At 32.4% G+C, this 17098-nt stretch overlaps 1 protein-coding gene across 1 annotated transcript; it reads left to right on the top strand.

The window, feature by feature from the left end:
* The first annotated feature begins 2804 nt into the window (after nucleotides 1-2804).
* LOC115447182 lies at nucleotides 2805-16190 on the top strand. Its single transcript, XM_030174162.2, has 3 exons — nucleotides 2805-2991; nucleotides 15272-15460; nucleotides 15824-16190. Exons 1-3 carry the CDS (start codon nucleotides 2883-2885, stop codon nucleotides 15961-15963), a joined length of 438 nt encoding a protein of 145 aa, XP_030030022.2. The 5' UTR covers nucleotides 2805-2882; the 3' UTR covers nucleotides 15964-16190.
* The last annotated feature ends 908 nt before the right edge of the window (nucleotides 16191-17098 follow it).

Raw genomic sequence — 17098 nt, 5'->3', positions numbered from 1 at the left:
AAGAAACGATTTTCTATTACAATGTAAGTAACATTGTTAAAGAACATCCTTTTGTTGACAAGGAAGCAAATATTTGCTAAATTATGCTGACCCCCAAACTAGAATTAGCCCAGGGGCCCTCAACTCTCAGTCTGCCCTTCTTCAAGGTATTTAAGCCCCACACGGCTAAATTTTATAAAACTATAACACCAAGAGACCGAAATAACCACGGTTGTCATTGTACAGCTACATCTCCAACTAACTCTTTTAAAAGAAAAGTTTTAGGTTAAGTTAATGTAAAATCGTTATGAAGTGATAAATTAGTGATTATTATTATGACTCGTTAACAACTTTCGCTTGAGGTTTTTCTTAAAGTGATAGCTGCATTTACTCGTTAATAAATAATTCAATTAATGGTCAATCATTTATTGATAGAAGTAACGCGCCTTTAACACCTAAATAAGTCAGAGATACAATCAAATAATGCATCCAGATTCTGGGAAACCAATATCTATCCCATGATGGAGAAAACGAACGAACACTTCATCCTGACCAAATAATTTTGAAATAAAATGAAATGAAATGATTTATTTGAATCTGTAAAATGTTATACATTATTTAGATTCCGTCAATATTAACATTACCACTAGTTCGGAAAGCAGTTCTCACCAGAGAAGAACGGGCAAGAAACTCTGGTGTTGCTCTTTTCAATCAGTTTAGGGTAAAGACATGATAAAGGGAGAAGAGAAAAAAAATACAATTGGTTTTATATTGTTGTTTAGAGCAGTTCATTTATGCAGAGCAGTTATTTAAGTTTGTCTTTTATAACTATGTATGTGAGTAAATTGTGTGACCCGGGAATCGAACCCAGCGGTTCGTAGACCAAGAACGCCAAACGAGACGATCTTAGCTAATGAAATGTCATTTTTTGTCACGTTTGTCGCAATCCCGGTAGTATTAAAGTGATTTATTAATCAATATCTAGACCAGTTTTGTTTGCCTTTACTCTGTGAAACGATATGTAACACTTTCTGTTTGTCTGTATTGTTATTAATCATGTGGTAGTATAGTTGGATAGATTCGTAATATGAGTTCAATTTCGACATCTGGGAAATAAATTTTGCAATTAAAATGAAACATTTTTTCAGATTTTATCGCGGTTTTAATTTTACTCTTCCTCTTGACGTTTCGAAGACTTTGCAGCCTTCGTGGCTCCCCCGTGACCCAGTTTAATTTTAATGTCCAACATTCGCGTAAACATAAGAAATCATTATGAATTTTGCAAATTTTGCATTTTTTTAAATACATCTGACTTGCATAATCGACCTGTGTAAATGCTATCGCGCTGTCTTCTTTTATAGATGGTTTATCGAATTCTAATGCGATGATTTCATATTTCCAGATTTTTTATTTGGATACGGCAAACTAACCGCACTGAACTAGTAAGCGAAGTGGGTCCAGGTACAATGGCGACTGACGAGAGATGATTAGCCCTTGCCAGTCTACACAAATATACTGCTCTGTTTCATCCGCATATATACAGGCTGATCCCAGAACGCGACACATTTACACGGGCCTTTATGGCGGATTTTAACACCTTGTGTACGGTGGTCGCTATCCGGGCGGATACAAGATACCTATAGGCTACCACCATCAAATCGAGTGCTGTTGCTACTGTTATGTACAGTTGGGATGCTGGTAGTCATATGTTATCAGATAGATTTGTTTATCACTTAATTCGGTTGTAGGTTGAAATTCTCGAAATATCCTCAAGTGAAGTCTGCAGCGAAGCAATTACTTCCATTAGATTTAATTCTAGTTAGTTCAATATCAACCTTGTATTGTGTACACCCACCAGACTGGATTCCAGAAGCTTTGTTTACCTTTATGTATTTATGTTTATAAGGTTCATTATAAATAAACATTTAATAATCATGAGGTGATCTATATACTTTACAAGCTCACGACTTTTACACCGAAATAATAGGTATGAAAACAATTATAGACTTGACAGTAATATATTCTACGATTCGTAGAATATATTACTGTCAAGTGCAAATTTACCGTTCTAGCACAAGTTCTAATCCTAACAATTAAATTTGAAACATTGTCTTACAGGTTAATTCTGAAAATTTTAATAATGACTCATTTCAAATTTGTTTTTCGATTCAATACACATGTCCTACATTTGTTATCGATATAGCGATGGATTCACCATCTACCACAATATTATAGAGCTTTAGAAATCTAAAGCTTTGTAACAATGGGTACTTACATTAATTATCTACACTTTTCCTACCTTTTCGCAGTGCAGGCGTGAGTTTATATTTCATTACAAAATGTATTTTTTTACGACACTGAGTCGTCAAATAGTTTAAGTTTTAAAAATATTGTAACCACGCGATAAGTTGTGGTAAGGATAGAATTAAATGATCATTTAAAACTTCTTTCACAAATGGTTCTCTGCAAAACTAGCTTTTGATTACCAATCCGTTCTCGTGAAAGTTTACGTGACTTTCACACAACCTTCAGACAGTAGTCAGCCGTAGGGATGAATTATCAAGAAATAACTCGAATACTCACAATAATATTATTGTTATAATTTATCTAACAAATATATAGTCTCAGATTTCATGATCCGTGAGCATTTTCCTTTTATAATTGAACAATTATTTACAAAAAAGATATGCCTCCGGAGATGACACATTGCACATGCAAGCCTTAAGTTCAATAAAAAAAATAATGGTTCGAAAAAAGGATTTCGTAAGCCAACCCTGAGCACTCGCTCCCCTCCAAAGAGTTTAAATAAAGCGCGCGGACCGCAAGCCGCTGACTCAGTTGTAAGACCGCGCGGCTTTCAAGTGCTCGTTAATTTTTTTTATTTTTTCTCTCCCCTCCTCAAAATGAAGTATTTGGTCGTGGTGGCTGTATTCGCTCTCGCCTTCGCCGCTGAGAAAAAAGAAGACATCCCAAAAACATACAACAGGCTTATTCCCGCCGATGTGTTGAGAGGTCAGTGTTTTGAGTGAAGTGTTTACAGGTGCATTGAAGGGTTGGAAAATAGGGGTGTGCTGATCCATATTATATTTTCAATTCGAAAAAATTATAGCTGAAAAGTTAGGGAACGAGAATTGGAAAATAATTATTTAGGTTAAATAATTATTAACGTAATTACTCTTTGTAAAAACAAAGAGTTATTAAGTCAAAATGTACAATAATGTATAACTAAAAAAATATTTTTTTTGTAACGTAATTAAAAAGCTTCCATATTTAATGAAACGATGAGTACCTTTTATTTACGTTTCCATAGTTAAATAGTATTAAGTTCATAATAGAATCTCTGGTTTACCTTTTTTAATCACTCTAAATTACGAGCAGAATTCCTTTTGATTTCATTTAAAGCTCTAAAGTACCTAATTAATTGTGTATAAGGCAAATATCATATGATAATTAACTATATATAAATATAGTTAATTGTCAAAGTAAATATAGATAGAATTTCACAATAACCAAGGCTGTTGGCCCAGCTATTCTTTTATCCAATTCTACAAAAAATAGAGACTTTTACTTTCACCAATTCCAGACTTGGCATTACAAAAACTCTGCCTTCGCCAAAATAATAACAAAGTTATTGTATTGTCGTGCGCAGCCGCTTTATTTTTGCACGCACGATTTCACAAATGGTAACTTAAAAAACATTGTCGGATACGGATGGCCAAGTCTTATACAATCGACTTGTTCGAGAAAAATTAAATAACACCGCTTGTTTATACATAATACTTGTAAGGCGTAATAAAATATATGAATGGTTAAATAAATTAAGTTTTGTTACAATTTCTACTTATAAAATTACTCGGCTTTATTACTTACTTACGGCTGTGAAGCCTTTGTTCCTTTGACATTTAATGCGACAGTAATTTTCAAAATATTAATTAATTATAATTAAGCAAATTTAAGAAGCAGCCAAAAAAAAATACACGATACAAAAAAATAAAATAAACATAAATATTTTTGTGTCGATTTAAACAGTTATAATTTATTATCGAGTTAAATTAATAAATAAGTAATGTTCGAATTTAAACAAACTTGTGTAAAAACATAAAATACAGAGAACACACTCTTACTTTCAATCAAACCGGCATAATGTGATTCATCCTTTAAACACCGTGCAGTCCAATGCACTCATAAAAAAAAAACCATAAAGTATATACTTCTTTAAAAAGGTTACCTTCCAAATAAAAGAAGCAAGCTAAACAGCCATGGCCCAATTTATCCCACGTAAAATTTATTTTACCTTTTATAAGAGCAGGTTTTGGGTTTCTGCAATACCAGAGAGGAGTGATGCGAGGTGATGCGATTTTTTATTGGCGATTCGTTATAACGTAGAGTTATCGATTTTTTTTAATATATATTTATGAATAAAGTCTGGAATTTTTTAAATTATTTTAAATAATTATGTCACGGGATAGAATAACTGTTGAAATATTTTTTTCTCTTCTTTTGAACCCATATTTTCGTCTTTATTACATACTTATTGCTAATAATTGCCTTCCTATTTATATTGAATGTTATACGACAACAACAGACGAAAAAATTGATGAAGTGAAGAAGAAGAAGATGATACCGCAGCCAACGTATTCCCCAGATCTGGCCCCCTGTGACTTTTTCTTGTTCCCGAAACTGAAGAGGCCCATGAAAGGACGACGCTATGCCACGATTGATGAGATAAAGACGGCATCGAAGGAGGAGCTGAACAAGATACAAAAAAATGATTTTTTGATGTGCTTCGAAGATTGTAAAAAACGTTGGCACAAGTGTATAATATCCCAGGGGGATTACTTTGAAGGGGACAAAATAGATATTCACGAATAAATAAATAATTTTTGAAAATACACACAATTTGCGATACTTTTTTTAAAACACTACGTACTTTCACATTATTATTATTATTTATTTATCTTTATAAATCCTAGCGTCGCCTATTACAATATCTCTGAGGCGTAAAGAAAAAGGTCACAAAATTACATGCCATTTTATCCGGTTAAGGTTTCGTCGCAAAAACCTGAGGCATCATTTATTATTATCGTTTTTTATTGCAGGTCAGGTTGCGTTTAATGTTTTTAAAGACGAAAATTGTACTCGTCTTATGGTTTTCGGAGCTTACCGTATTTGAAAAAACAAGTTTAATCCAGTTTACAAATTATAACAAATGTTATCATTGATATATTTTTATTTCTTTAAAGGAATTACTGGTACACAGGTATTGTCTATTTCCGGCGTTGCTACTTATTATAATTTTTTTTTTAACAATCCGGCTACGTTAATTGATTATATTGGCCAGTAATAATATATATTTTCGTTTTGGTAGATTTAGTTATTTTCCATCCGATTTACATAACACAACAATAAAGCCACACCGGTTGTTGCCAACTGATAATTATTATTGAGCCACGTCTCTAGGTCAAGATTTTGACACCAGTTTGGCCTAGACTTTTGTAATAAGTAACGTAAAGAATACTAGGAAGAAGACAAAACTTAAATAATGATAATTGCATTGTTTTCACTTTTAAAAATCGTTCCATATTTCAAGATGGCGGATGAATGGCGGGATCTGTAAAAAAATAAAAAAATATTTTTTAATTAAATAGTTTTGGGTACTTTTTTCTTTGATTATAAATGAAATCGTATATAATAATTTAACACATCGTAGAACAATAACCGCGTATTTTACGTTCGATACAATTGCTAAAATTACTAAAACGTTTGACATTTGAGTAACCAGCCAATTATATCCAATAAAATATGAAACTAGATCAATTAGTTTCAAGTTTCTTAGACTAGTTTACGTGCATCTAATAATTTAGACTGGCTAAAGATTCGGTTGGTTGTATTTTAGAATGGTACCATTTCAAATTACTTTGGCCGTAGAACTTTACTTTAGATTTTTCTAAATCTATATTATGAAATGAAGTAATTTTATTATTTGTTTGTTGGAGAAAAAACAGATAAGTACCTATTAAGAACTATTAAGTACAAATTGTTCCTTTGACCATCTTTTAAGGAAAAGGTGGCTTTCAAATAACCTAACATTATAAATTTGTATTAAATGTAAGGAAAATTTTATGAGACGTAAAAGGGGCCTAAACGCCTTTACATTAATACGACAGGTGTCCAGATCCCTTGTTTAATTTCATGGTCAATGACCACGTTTACCCGCTGTTCTTTAGGCTGCAGCTTGCATTTCTTTGTTCAAGTAATATTATGATATTTAAGAAATAAAACAGTGTAAAAAAATTACATAACCTAAATAAAATTACAAAATATCGCTCTGCGCCAAATCTCACTTTCCATTCACTTTCCTTGCTTCTAAATCAAACAAGAATAAAAAAGCGTTTACAAAAAAACCCAGCTGGAGAAATAAACGAACACCTGATTCTCGCACACGAGATATCTTTTTCTAGTAACACATGAATAAAAATAGAGAACACCCACACTTTCTGAAAGACTATTACCTATCGATAGTAACCGTTCACGATTTCAGATGATCGAATTCAAAAGGCAGTCACAAATTCCCCTTCACCGATTCATGACACCCACTTTCACAACTATTAACGATTAGTCTTGCGATATTAATGTTTTGTTCTACCTCTCACGTTGGTTTAGACTGGAATTTTCTGAACCGAATGTCGAAAGTTATGATGAACTAGCTAAAGATAAGATGGCTGATTAAACCGTTTCCTATATCAGTATCTCTTAGCTCTATGCTATCTTTACATGAAATATACCCTTTTAAAACCTACATCAGGCCCTAATCTAATACAATGGCGGAACCTAGATTATTGTAAGTCTATGACTCTAAGAGAAAAATAAATGATATTATTATCTATAAAGAGAATACAACTATTTTATTAATAGACTTTTGAATTATTAAAGAAATTACAATAATTCACTATGCTAAGTCCTTCAGTGCTCTTTAATAACGCCATTTTAATTAGTTCACAAAAATAATATTACTATAATTATGTACAGTTATAACCGTATTTAATTTAAAGAATTTTGAAAAAAAAACCGAACGTCTTAATATTAAACAAGCGGAATCTTGAATACATAATGCCATTTGAAATTCAAATTTCGAAACAAGATAGTTATTATTCAAATATGATTCAATTGTTAAAAGCACAATAATTTCTTGTTATATTAATTACTTTGAAGACGTTAAGTAGACAGAACTGTATCTTTTTTTGTCCTAACCCGATAAGTGATACTGCGCTTGCTTATATTAATATTAAATACCGTTTGTGAGCATCGGCCTCCGTTTTTTAGATTAATTTTGACAATGTAAATTCCGTGTAATAAATGAACGCTTTAAAGGAATATATTGCTACAAAGTACACAGAGATGGAGTAAATCCATTTAGCCAGTATTATTCCCATTAATAGAGCGACTTCATACTTCATAGTCATACTTAGTTAATAAAACTTAATAAATACATGCTTTGCTGGTTCTGGGTATCAAGACGTAACGGTTTAACACATAAAGGTCATTTTCACCTGACAATTTTTAAATGAGAGCGTTAATAAACCTTGGAGTAACTCCTACACTCACCCGGCAAAAGCGAATTAATTGTTACATAATTTAACAGATAAAAAACAAAATGTCATCGACGAAATGTCACTTCCTTTTCCTAAGATCAAATGTCAGTGGATAAATATTTATGAAAGATATGTGGTCCAATTAAGGAAATAGGACCGGAATGTGATCTAATAAAGTGATCCATTTAAATTATAGAGATAATTTACGATGTCTAGATTCATGGGCGTGCCCGCTGTGTGGTTTTGGTTTGATTCAAGGTCATAATTTAACAGATTTTATCACCACCTTATTATTTTATAATTTTTTTCTTTTAATCTCTTAAGGTTCTTCATATCATTTGTCAAGCAATGCTTCCAAATAAGCCTTCAATAATATTCATTTGGTATTTTAAAACGAGGTCCGAGGATGGCTTTCTCTCAACTTAAGCAACTCACGTTTTGGGTCGCATCCAATATCTTGGTTATGTCATTCGGTCCAGATTTCTTTACAACATTGACACAGACTAAATCAGACTACAGATAAAAACTTTTTTGATGTAATAATTTTGGCCAACCGGTCACTAGTTTGAAATTCCATTTTTAAATTATATGGCAAAATATTGAGTATTGTATTCGATTTTTAAACTAATGAATGATTAACCGCCATTTTGAATAAACGATCCCAATAGCTTTTTTATTTTTAGAACAAAGATTTTTGACATGCTTACATGAGTCATTTTGAAAGCTACATTCCCGGAATGGGACTGAAGATTGACATTGCGATCGTTTAGTCAAAACCGCTGTAAGTTGGTCTGAAAACTATTTGTTTGTCCTTATTGTCCTGAAAAAAGACTCTGTTGTTATATTCGGTCTACTTATTAATTATTTTTTTATGCTAAATGACATAACAATTTTCCTCGAGCAGTGCGCGTTCACTTACCGAGTCAAGGTGAGACTCCATACGCCTCTCACTATGACTCAAGCACGTTCAAAACCTAAGGTCATCAGGAAACTAACCCAATTAAAAACTTCCTGGTAAAGGGAGAGTCTCGAATAATCTTAATCAAGTTGACTCTCGACAGAGGCGTTTTTAGTATGAAATCGAAAGTATGATTATAAATCCTGATTCTTAAGTTATCGGAGAGACGATCTTGAGTTTGTTTGAAATAGCCTTTTCAATACAAGACTCATTTAATATCATTATATCAATTTAGATGTTGGAAACTTTATTGGTATTATGTATTAAGTAATTTGTATTAATTTATTTGTGTTTATTATACTGTTTGTTTCCTGTACTATAATAAAATAAAACAATATTTATTGTTAACATATTATGATGACATAAGAAAAGAAATAAGTAATTTAAAAAATAGTATAAGCGATCTGAGGCTGTAGTTGCTACAAGAGAAATGCTTCGTTTTGCTAGACAATAGCCTAAAAACCCAAACAAAGTTAACGGTGAGCTCGGATGTTGCCCAACCGGGAAGCGAATACCCGGACCTCGCTTTCGAAACCAGTTTTAAGGACGTGTTTTGTATTTCTTTATTTGTCAACTTATGTAAGGGCCTGGACTTGCGTAATTGTTTCTTTATTAACAAGATAAACTGAGTTGCAATTGTTGGTTTCCTTTATGGCCTCTTGATAATATATATAAATGACTCCCTCATTCTCTTGGTTACTTAATAACTTAAGAATGACATAACCGACTTCATTTGTTTTTTTAAAACTTTTTTCAAAGTTTATAAATACTTATAAAAAAAAAAGATTAAGAAAATGTTAAATTTTCAGGGAATTAAATGATTATTTTAATGTGTGTTCGATGAATGTATGTTTTGAAATATTTTAATTCGCAAAATGGTTTTAATTAGAAACTAAAACCCGCAGTTCAAATTGAATACTCATAGCTAAGACAGGACGTCTGTCGGGTCATCTAATTTAAATATAGAAATACTATTCTTCCATTAATCGAAAGCTACTTCGACACGAGTAAAATGATTCATTATCATAAATCACAGATTTTACTAATTTATGCTAAATTATATGATACCTGTCAAATGAATCAGAAACAAAAAAAACAAATGTCAATTCATTTCGCAGAAAGATCAAGGTCAGTTTATAAATCAAACGTTTTTATATAACTAACTAATCAGAGCGAACCACATTTAATTGCTATCAGCCCAAAATCGACTATACATAATGGACACGTAGGAATATTAGAAAACCCGCCATAATGACTTTTTTTACCACGACATACGTTTGTTAGTCTGACAAGGGTCTGCTTAAACACTCTGGATTTTTGGGTGAGAGCTTTAGGCGCTCGCAAACCTTGAAAATAAAGCGACTACCCTAAGGGCAACTCACTAACACTACGAACCTCGGCTCAGGACGGTCACTGGAAGAGGATGAAACATCAATGATTAGGACTATAATGACTTGTCCGAAGAATCTAACTCTCAGAGATATTGTTGGTGTAAAAGTCACGTAGATATAATAGGCTGTCATAAGTTTTAACTCTATTCTTAATTAAAATAAAATTGACTTTACTCTGATTAACAATAGATGACTGTCTTTTTAATTTTAAAAAATCCGTCACTTTCTACTTCTTTTCCTACTGATTAAATTCTGCAGATACGTTTCTATGTAAATTTTTCTATTGAAGAATTTATAGTCAATTCTTACATCCTTACCTAGCTCAATTAAAATCAGCAGTTTATACCACACACGGTAGTTACAACACTAGTTGCGACAGCGCACGGACGGTTACTGTCCACCCACCCGTGACACTGTCGTAATGCTTCCTTTATTGGCTCACTTCCCTTAGGGCTATGTAACGTGGAGAATTTTAAAGAGTGCAGTGGTCGACGGTAATCAAGCAGTCTTGAAATATTTATCGGAAATATAATTGAAATATAATGATATTTTTTTACATTTATACCGATTAATTTGTAGTACATTGCGTTGTTAAATGAAACAACATTTCGTCTTTACGAAAAATCATCCATGATAAGCAAAGCAAATATTTTTGCTAAAAATCCCGGTTTTACTTTTTCGATTTTTTATCATTTTATAGTGTGTGTATAGTTGGATTTCTTAGTAAAAGTATACTGCTCCGAGAAATCTTTTCATGGAGTAGTAGTGCCTTAGGGCACGAAAAATTATTTTATTTGAAACTTACACTTTTTTATTTAACATCTGTGGTTAGAATAACTATGGGAAAAGTTTTTAAAAAGACAAAAATATTTAATTCATTAATACAAATTTAAAATCACCTTACAGGAATAATATAAACTTATTTTTATCAGACAATATTTATGTAGGGATTTTGAACACAGAATGGGTAATATAGTTCTATGTTTTTTTTATTATTGCTTTGAATTACAAGACGAGCTTCCCGATCGCCTGATGGTAAGCGATACGACCGCCCCTAAACAATAGAAACATCATCCAACACCTTAAATTACAAAGTATTGTTTGGTATTCCACTGCGCTCGCCATCCTGAGACATGAGATGTTAAGTCTCATCACGTCCAGTAGTTACACTGGCTACAATGTAGTATGTAAATGTTAATGACATTTAATTTAGTGTGTTATATTATTCGTATTATAATAAAGATCAAAGGCCCGAGATGATTAATAAATATAAAATCAAATTAATATTGTAGTATACACATTAATTGCACTATGCCCTTTATATATAACAGGTCACTTTGTTCCTTCGACTACTGTAATTACACTGTCCTATGTAAGGCTGTAAAGTAATGAATTATCAATTTTGCCCTTTAGTATTATAATATTTTAGTTGCTTTATAAGAGTGATTGTTGCTGTGAAATAGTAATTTAGGTCGACGTAGAAAAAGGTTCATAAATATTTTTCGTTATTTTTTTTGACATAGTTCTAGTTTGTATATTTCAGTATCAATAACTAGAAGTTTCTATAAAGTTAAGTGTGAAATAATTAAATAACATAAAAAAACAGGCAATATGACATGAATTTAAAATTAAAGTAGAACGTTAAAAACAATATAACATTAACATCGTTCAAGAACCGTACAACTCACAACAAAAAATTGGGAAAATTTGACAGGAATTTATTTTTAAGTCACTACCCTGTCAAAGATTTCCTCAATCAAAGTGTACCAATTAAAGCCGTAGGTGATATATTATGAACGCTTCAACGCACTCGAAAGTGAAAGAGGAAATCGGTCTTAACACAAACGCAGTATTATAGCCTTGTACACGCACGTATCATAGTATCGGTAATTAAAACGACAAGAAATGGCAAAAACATCTGTAGAACGATGTGTAATATCTTTGTTTTTGCACCATTAGTTATTCTTTATACATTGCCTTATTAGTTATTCTTTATAGATATGGCGATAGGGCGGAAATTAATTGATGAAAATATAGAAATTATTTGACAATTTCTTACAGTTTGAATTTAATGTTAAGACTATAAAGTGATCAAATAAAAAGAAGGTATTCCTTTCGTCAAAATTATATAAGCCGTTTCAGATATAAATAACAAATGTTAAGAGTACGATTTAATTATGATTACGTGAGTAAGACTTAAAAAAAGCCTCGATTGCAAACACTAGACATACACTAATTTCAATTAATTATATGTATAGTCTATTGATCTATTAAGCAAATATTGTAAGTATAGGCTCGCCCCATCACATCATGGGAAGGAACACACTTGGCGAAAAGTGCCCTGGTTGCGCCTGTGCATACCCCTTCGGGGATTATTGCGTGATGTGTGTGTGTAAGTATCATCAATCTTGGACTACTTTAGTAACAGTTAATAGAAGCAAATCAGAACTACGCAACAGATCGAGTGAAAGTGGTCTGCGCGGATTAGCTGTTACTTCGAACCATATTGAAATGGATTTTGCAATCTCTTACATAATGATTCTGGGTTAGTTGATGATACGCGTTGCGTTGAGGATTCCGATAGTGGGTAGCGATTTAGGAAGTAAATGATTTCCTTTGGGATCTAGCTTTATGCAAATTAGATTAGTTCCGTATTCCCATCCTAAAGCAAAGCAAACTTCATCGCATTTTTTTTTTGATAAATTAAAGGTTTTATAATTATACCGCAATATTAATTAGAAAAAATGATTTACCAGTCATCGAAACCTAGACCTCATTAGTTTCATAAACTACGCAACTGGGCAACATTTATTTATTTTATGATAGAAAAAGTTCCCATATAGATAATCTTACATGAAACCAGATCATGGCCCAACAACAATAGCTTAGCGTGAATAGCTATTGTTCACATTGCTTAATTTCATTGTGAAATAAGCCAATTTGCAGGATATACGCTCTCTTTGCTACTAATATGCTTTGTTTACTGTTTTAGTGTACTTCGTAGTGAACAGTACAGATTTTAGAGTTCAATTTCATGGTTAAGCAATTTATTTTACTGATACCCAGATCTTTGGTTATCTATTATTAAGTGATTGATGACGTAAGCATTTCATAGCTATCTAAAAGATTATAGTTCACAGCTCTTTGAGTATACTACCAACGAATTGCAAAGCCTTGTTAGATATACCTATTGATAATCTTTTTCCTTATGGCATGGGTTGGAAATAATGTTGCTGAAATGTACTTTTGGCTTCTAGTATTCCAACCTTGCTTATTGTAATAAATTAGACGTTTCTCGGATCTTAAACAAGATTTAATTGTACCTTTCTGGCAGGTTTCTATAAGATATTGAAGTGAACCCACTGAATATTATGTGATACTTTGTACGTGAGGGTATAACTAATGATCAGCTTTATTATTTAGTTAGAGACTATACATTTATAGTCCAATGTTTACCTTCTGGCAAACAGCCTGGTAGTTAAATTCAGTTTAAACATTTATGATTGCTGTTATAGTTGCAAATAGCTGAGCAGATATTTCCATAAAATTCTCTTTAATTATCTACTGATTAGTCTTTAGAGTTTAGCTATCAATGGCGAAGGGTGACATCTTCCGAAAAGGAACCCGACACAATATATAGGTACTAATATGCATGAATAATCATAATCATCAGCCGCAGGATGTCCACTGCTGAACATGGGCCGCATCCAAAGATTTTCAGATCGATGTTTTTGGAAGCGGTTCGCATCCATCCACCCCCTGTGACTTTTATTAGGTCATTGGTCTACCTCATATGCATGAATGGTGTCTACAAAATTAGATTTTACATAAATTACGAAAGGGAAGCCGGCAAGAATCGGGTTATATAGACCCTTCGCCACTGTTAGCTATCCTACATACCTTTGCAATTATAACGACCCTTCGTGCGTTAAGTCCCTCACCTAAAATAATTTACTCTATAACATTGCATTTCGAAATCTAATGCAGCTAACCTGCATTAGTTCTGCAGCTCGAAATGTCAACGCTTGGTGAGCGGCGTGGCATTTACTCGACCTCCATGCGCATCTACATTCCATTTCAGCTTATTTATTACTTTATAATGTGAATAATGGTTTCGAAATACTTAAATTTATGGTCTTAGTTTCTGTGAGGAAACTTGGATTTGAGTTTTCTTTACTTATTATTGTTTGCGCTTCGGCTGCCGTGTTGGACAGTTATAAAAATTATGAACAGATTACGTGTGTAATCGTATGTTTTCGAACTACGTTTTAATATTTGTGGTCCACTTTCGAATTATAAATTAGAACTACTTACAGAGTTAATAATGCGAACCTCATTTTCTTTCTTTTCAATTTTATAATACTATCTATATACTACAAAATACAATAATTACATACTGCAGTCGTAATTAAATATTTCTAAGTTGACTTTAAAAACTTCGTAATTACGCCGTGGAGAACATAACAAGCATAATGTTATTAATAAATATTACAAAAAAAACATTATAATTAGGAAGAAACGCCACTGTTATCTAATCTACGAATTTCAAAATATTCGCCAGTCAACAATGCGTGATACTCCAAAGAACTGATTAGCAAATTCTTAGCGGTCAAAAACGATGAATCATAGCGAATTGAGATGATTCAAACTTAGGTTAACAAGGATGTATGTAGGAGCTGCTAATATTAGCATCATTTGTTCTAATATGGGATCTAATGGATGTAAACGTAGTTAAAACTATTGTTTTGATTGAAATTTTTGTAGTACGTAATATTAAACGACTTCTTGGAATTTTATCAGATTATCTTTGAGATATGTTTGATTTCGTGAAAGTTACTTAATTTTATGTCTAATTATGTCTGTCTGTCTTTTTAATGTTTAATTTATTAATAGAAAGAATGGCAAAATGTAAAGTAAAGCTAAAGCTGTTAAGTGTATAAGTCTGCCTACTGCTATTGGTTCGTTATTTGCCTCTAGAAGTATGGAGAAACAATTAGAAATCTTAAACCATTAGAAAGTAAGCTTTTACTCGCACTAATGTGTTAGTAAATGATTGTGCATCCCATTTATTTACTTAGAGCTTTCAGGTAAATGACCTATTGACCATTATAAGTTGATCTCTCTGTAATAATGTAGGTGTTATATAGAAATGTAATAGATTTTATATTTTTTAACAAAGTACAAGCATTGTAGTCTTATGAAAATTACTTATCTTGTTTATTCACGTACTTTTGTCAATGAAATAGATTCTTCGATCTTTCAAATGTACCACGTCGTTTAGTTTATCTAACCAGTAAATAATTAAACTTAAACTCGTTGACAATGTACTGATAAATAATTTCTTTCCCCAGATTTCCCCGGAACCTGCTTCGCATCCACCCGCTGCGCGACCGTCGAGCCCGGCAATTCCTGGGAGCTGTCCCCCTTCTGCGGCCGCAGCACTTGCATCCTGAGTGAGGACCAGCCCCCCAGGCTGTTGGAACTGGTTGAGGACTGCGGACCTTTGCCGCTCGCCAACCCTAAATGCAAGCTCGACACTGGTTAGTAATATATGATTTAATTTAGTATTATAAACTCTAGATACATTTAAATGCAGGATCAATATGTAATGAAAAATAAAAAAAATGAATTCTTAAAATAATTCGTATAAAAAAAAATCATGTAACAACTGATTTACTCTTTTGGGAATTAACGATAATTCTATACTAATGTGACAGGTGTGGGATGTGTGACACAATATGTACTTTTTTAATATTGAGTTATTTAATTGACACGAGCGTGGAGTCAGAAACAATGTCATCATTTACCGTTACAGAAACATCTAGATATGCCAAAATTCCTTGGAAAAAGTCGACAGGCAATAATTGAATTACAATAAATTCCAAATAACTTTTTCCTTCCAGACAAGACCAACAAAACCGCGTCTTTCCCTGGCTGCTGTCCCATCTTTACCTGCGAGGAGGGAGCCAAGCTAGAGTACCCCGAGCTCCCCACCCCCCCACCAGAAGGCGAGAAAGCCGAGGAGAAGCCTAAAAAAGCCTAAAAACTAGGCAACTACTAGTGGTAAAAAAATTGGTCTCAAAATCAATACCAAATTCAAAAAACAGTTTGAACTCTAGTTAACGAGCAAAGTTGACTGCAAAAATATATTATTTTTATTTTTGTGATTTTTAGAATATCGGCTTTTTTACTTGAATACCTGCCTAATTATAATGTTTGTGATATACATAAATAGAAAAGTTATTCAATAAAAAATACAAAATTTCTAAATTTGTTCGTTTTATTAGTAACCTAATTCCTTTTGTAGTCAATGAAGCAGATGTAAAGTATTATGGATTAACGATCTTACTGTCCATTACTGTAAGTTTTCCATTGTATTATTTATACTTATATAACAAATGTAACTTATTAATAAATGTAAATAAAAAAGCCAAGGCATGAAACGCTATGAAAAAAGCGGTCAATAATACCAATACTTTTTTTTATTCACTTGCCGCCCTATGTATATCATCCTATGTTGTGATAGGGGCCAGCCTATCTCCATATCGGGCACAAATTCCAGACTCTGGGCTGAGCACTGAAAAACCAAATACCACTTTGACCGACTCGGGGTTCGAACCCGAGACCTTAGCCCTTCAGTCGTACCGCAATTTAACGTTACCGAGGCAGTCGATACAAAATTCGTTCCTTACCTAATTCCTAGAACTTTTCAAGATACTAACAAAGTTTAAAGAACTTGTCTGTAATAAAATACTATTAACTTAATATTTTTTATTGGGAATAATGAATGTAGTAAATACACGATACATTTTAATCGTCAACACTTTATATATCGATAAATAACTTAGCGATAAAATTACGTACTAACATACTACATAAACAAATTATCCAGAAACATTTCACGTAAATAGTTTAAATAATTCGTCAGAAATTATTGTATTACGATATTATGCTTGAAGAATCATGACGCTACACGTATTATCCTGTCTACCGGTAAAGGGATACATTTTTCCTGGAAAGAATTATCATTTCTTTAATAGAATTACTTTTATGAAAATTCATCAAAAGCGATTCAGTTTTGAATCAGATAACATGGATTTATAATTATATTTTTTTATGATCTGAAAATTATTATTTTACTTCTTAAGTACTTCAGAAACATTCCTGACGAAACTTAT

Source organism: Manduca sexta, chromosome 28, assembly GCF_014839805.1.
Source record: "Manduca sexta isolate Smith_Timp_Sample1 chromosome 28, JHU_Msex_v1.0, whole genome shotgun sequence".
Lineage (NCBI taxonomy): Eukaryota > Metazoa > Arthropoda > Insecta > Lepidoptera > Sphingidae > Manduca > Manduca sexta.
Note: the sequence above shows the minus strand (reverse complement) of the source record. Positions and strands in the feature narration are given on the sequence as shown.

What these genes read in the sequence shown, in the direction of transcription:
- LOC115447182 (XM_030174162.2), top strand. Translation starts at nt 2,883, where the DNA reads ATGAAGTATTTGGTCGTGGTGGCTGTATTCGCTCTCGCCTTCGCCGCT. An exon ending in TCCCGCCGATGTGTTGAGAG is followed by an intron (nt 2,992 to 15,271) that starts GTCAGTGTTTTG and finishes TTCTTTCCCCAG; the next exon opens with ATTTCCCCGGAACCTGCTTC. An exon ending in TAAATGCAAGCTCGACACTG is followed by an intron (nt 15,461 to 15,823) that starts GTTAGTAATATA and finishes TTTTCCTTCCAG; the next exon opens with ACAAGACCAACAAAACCGCG.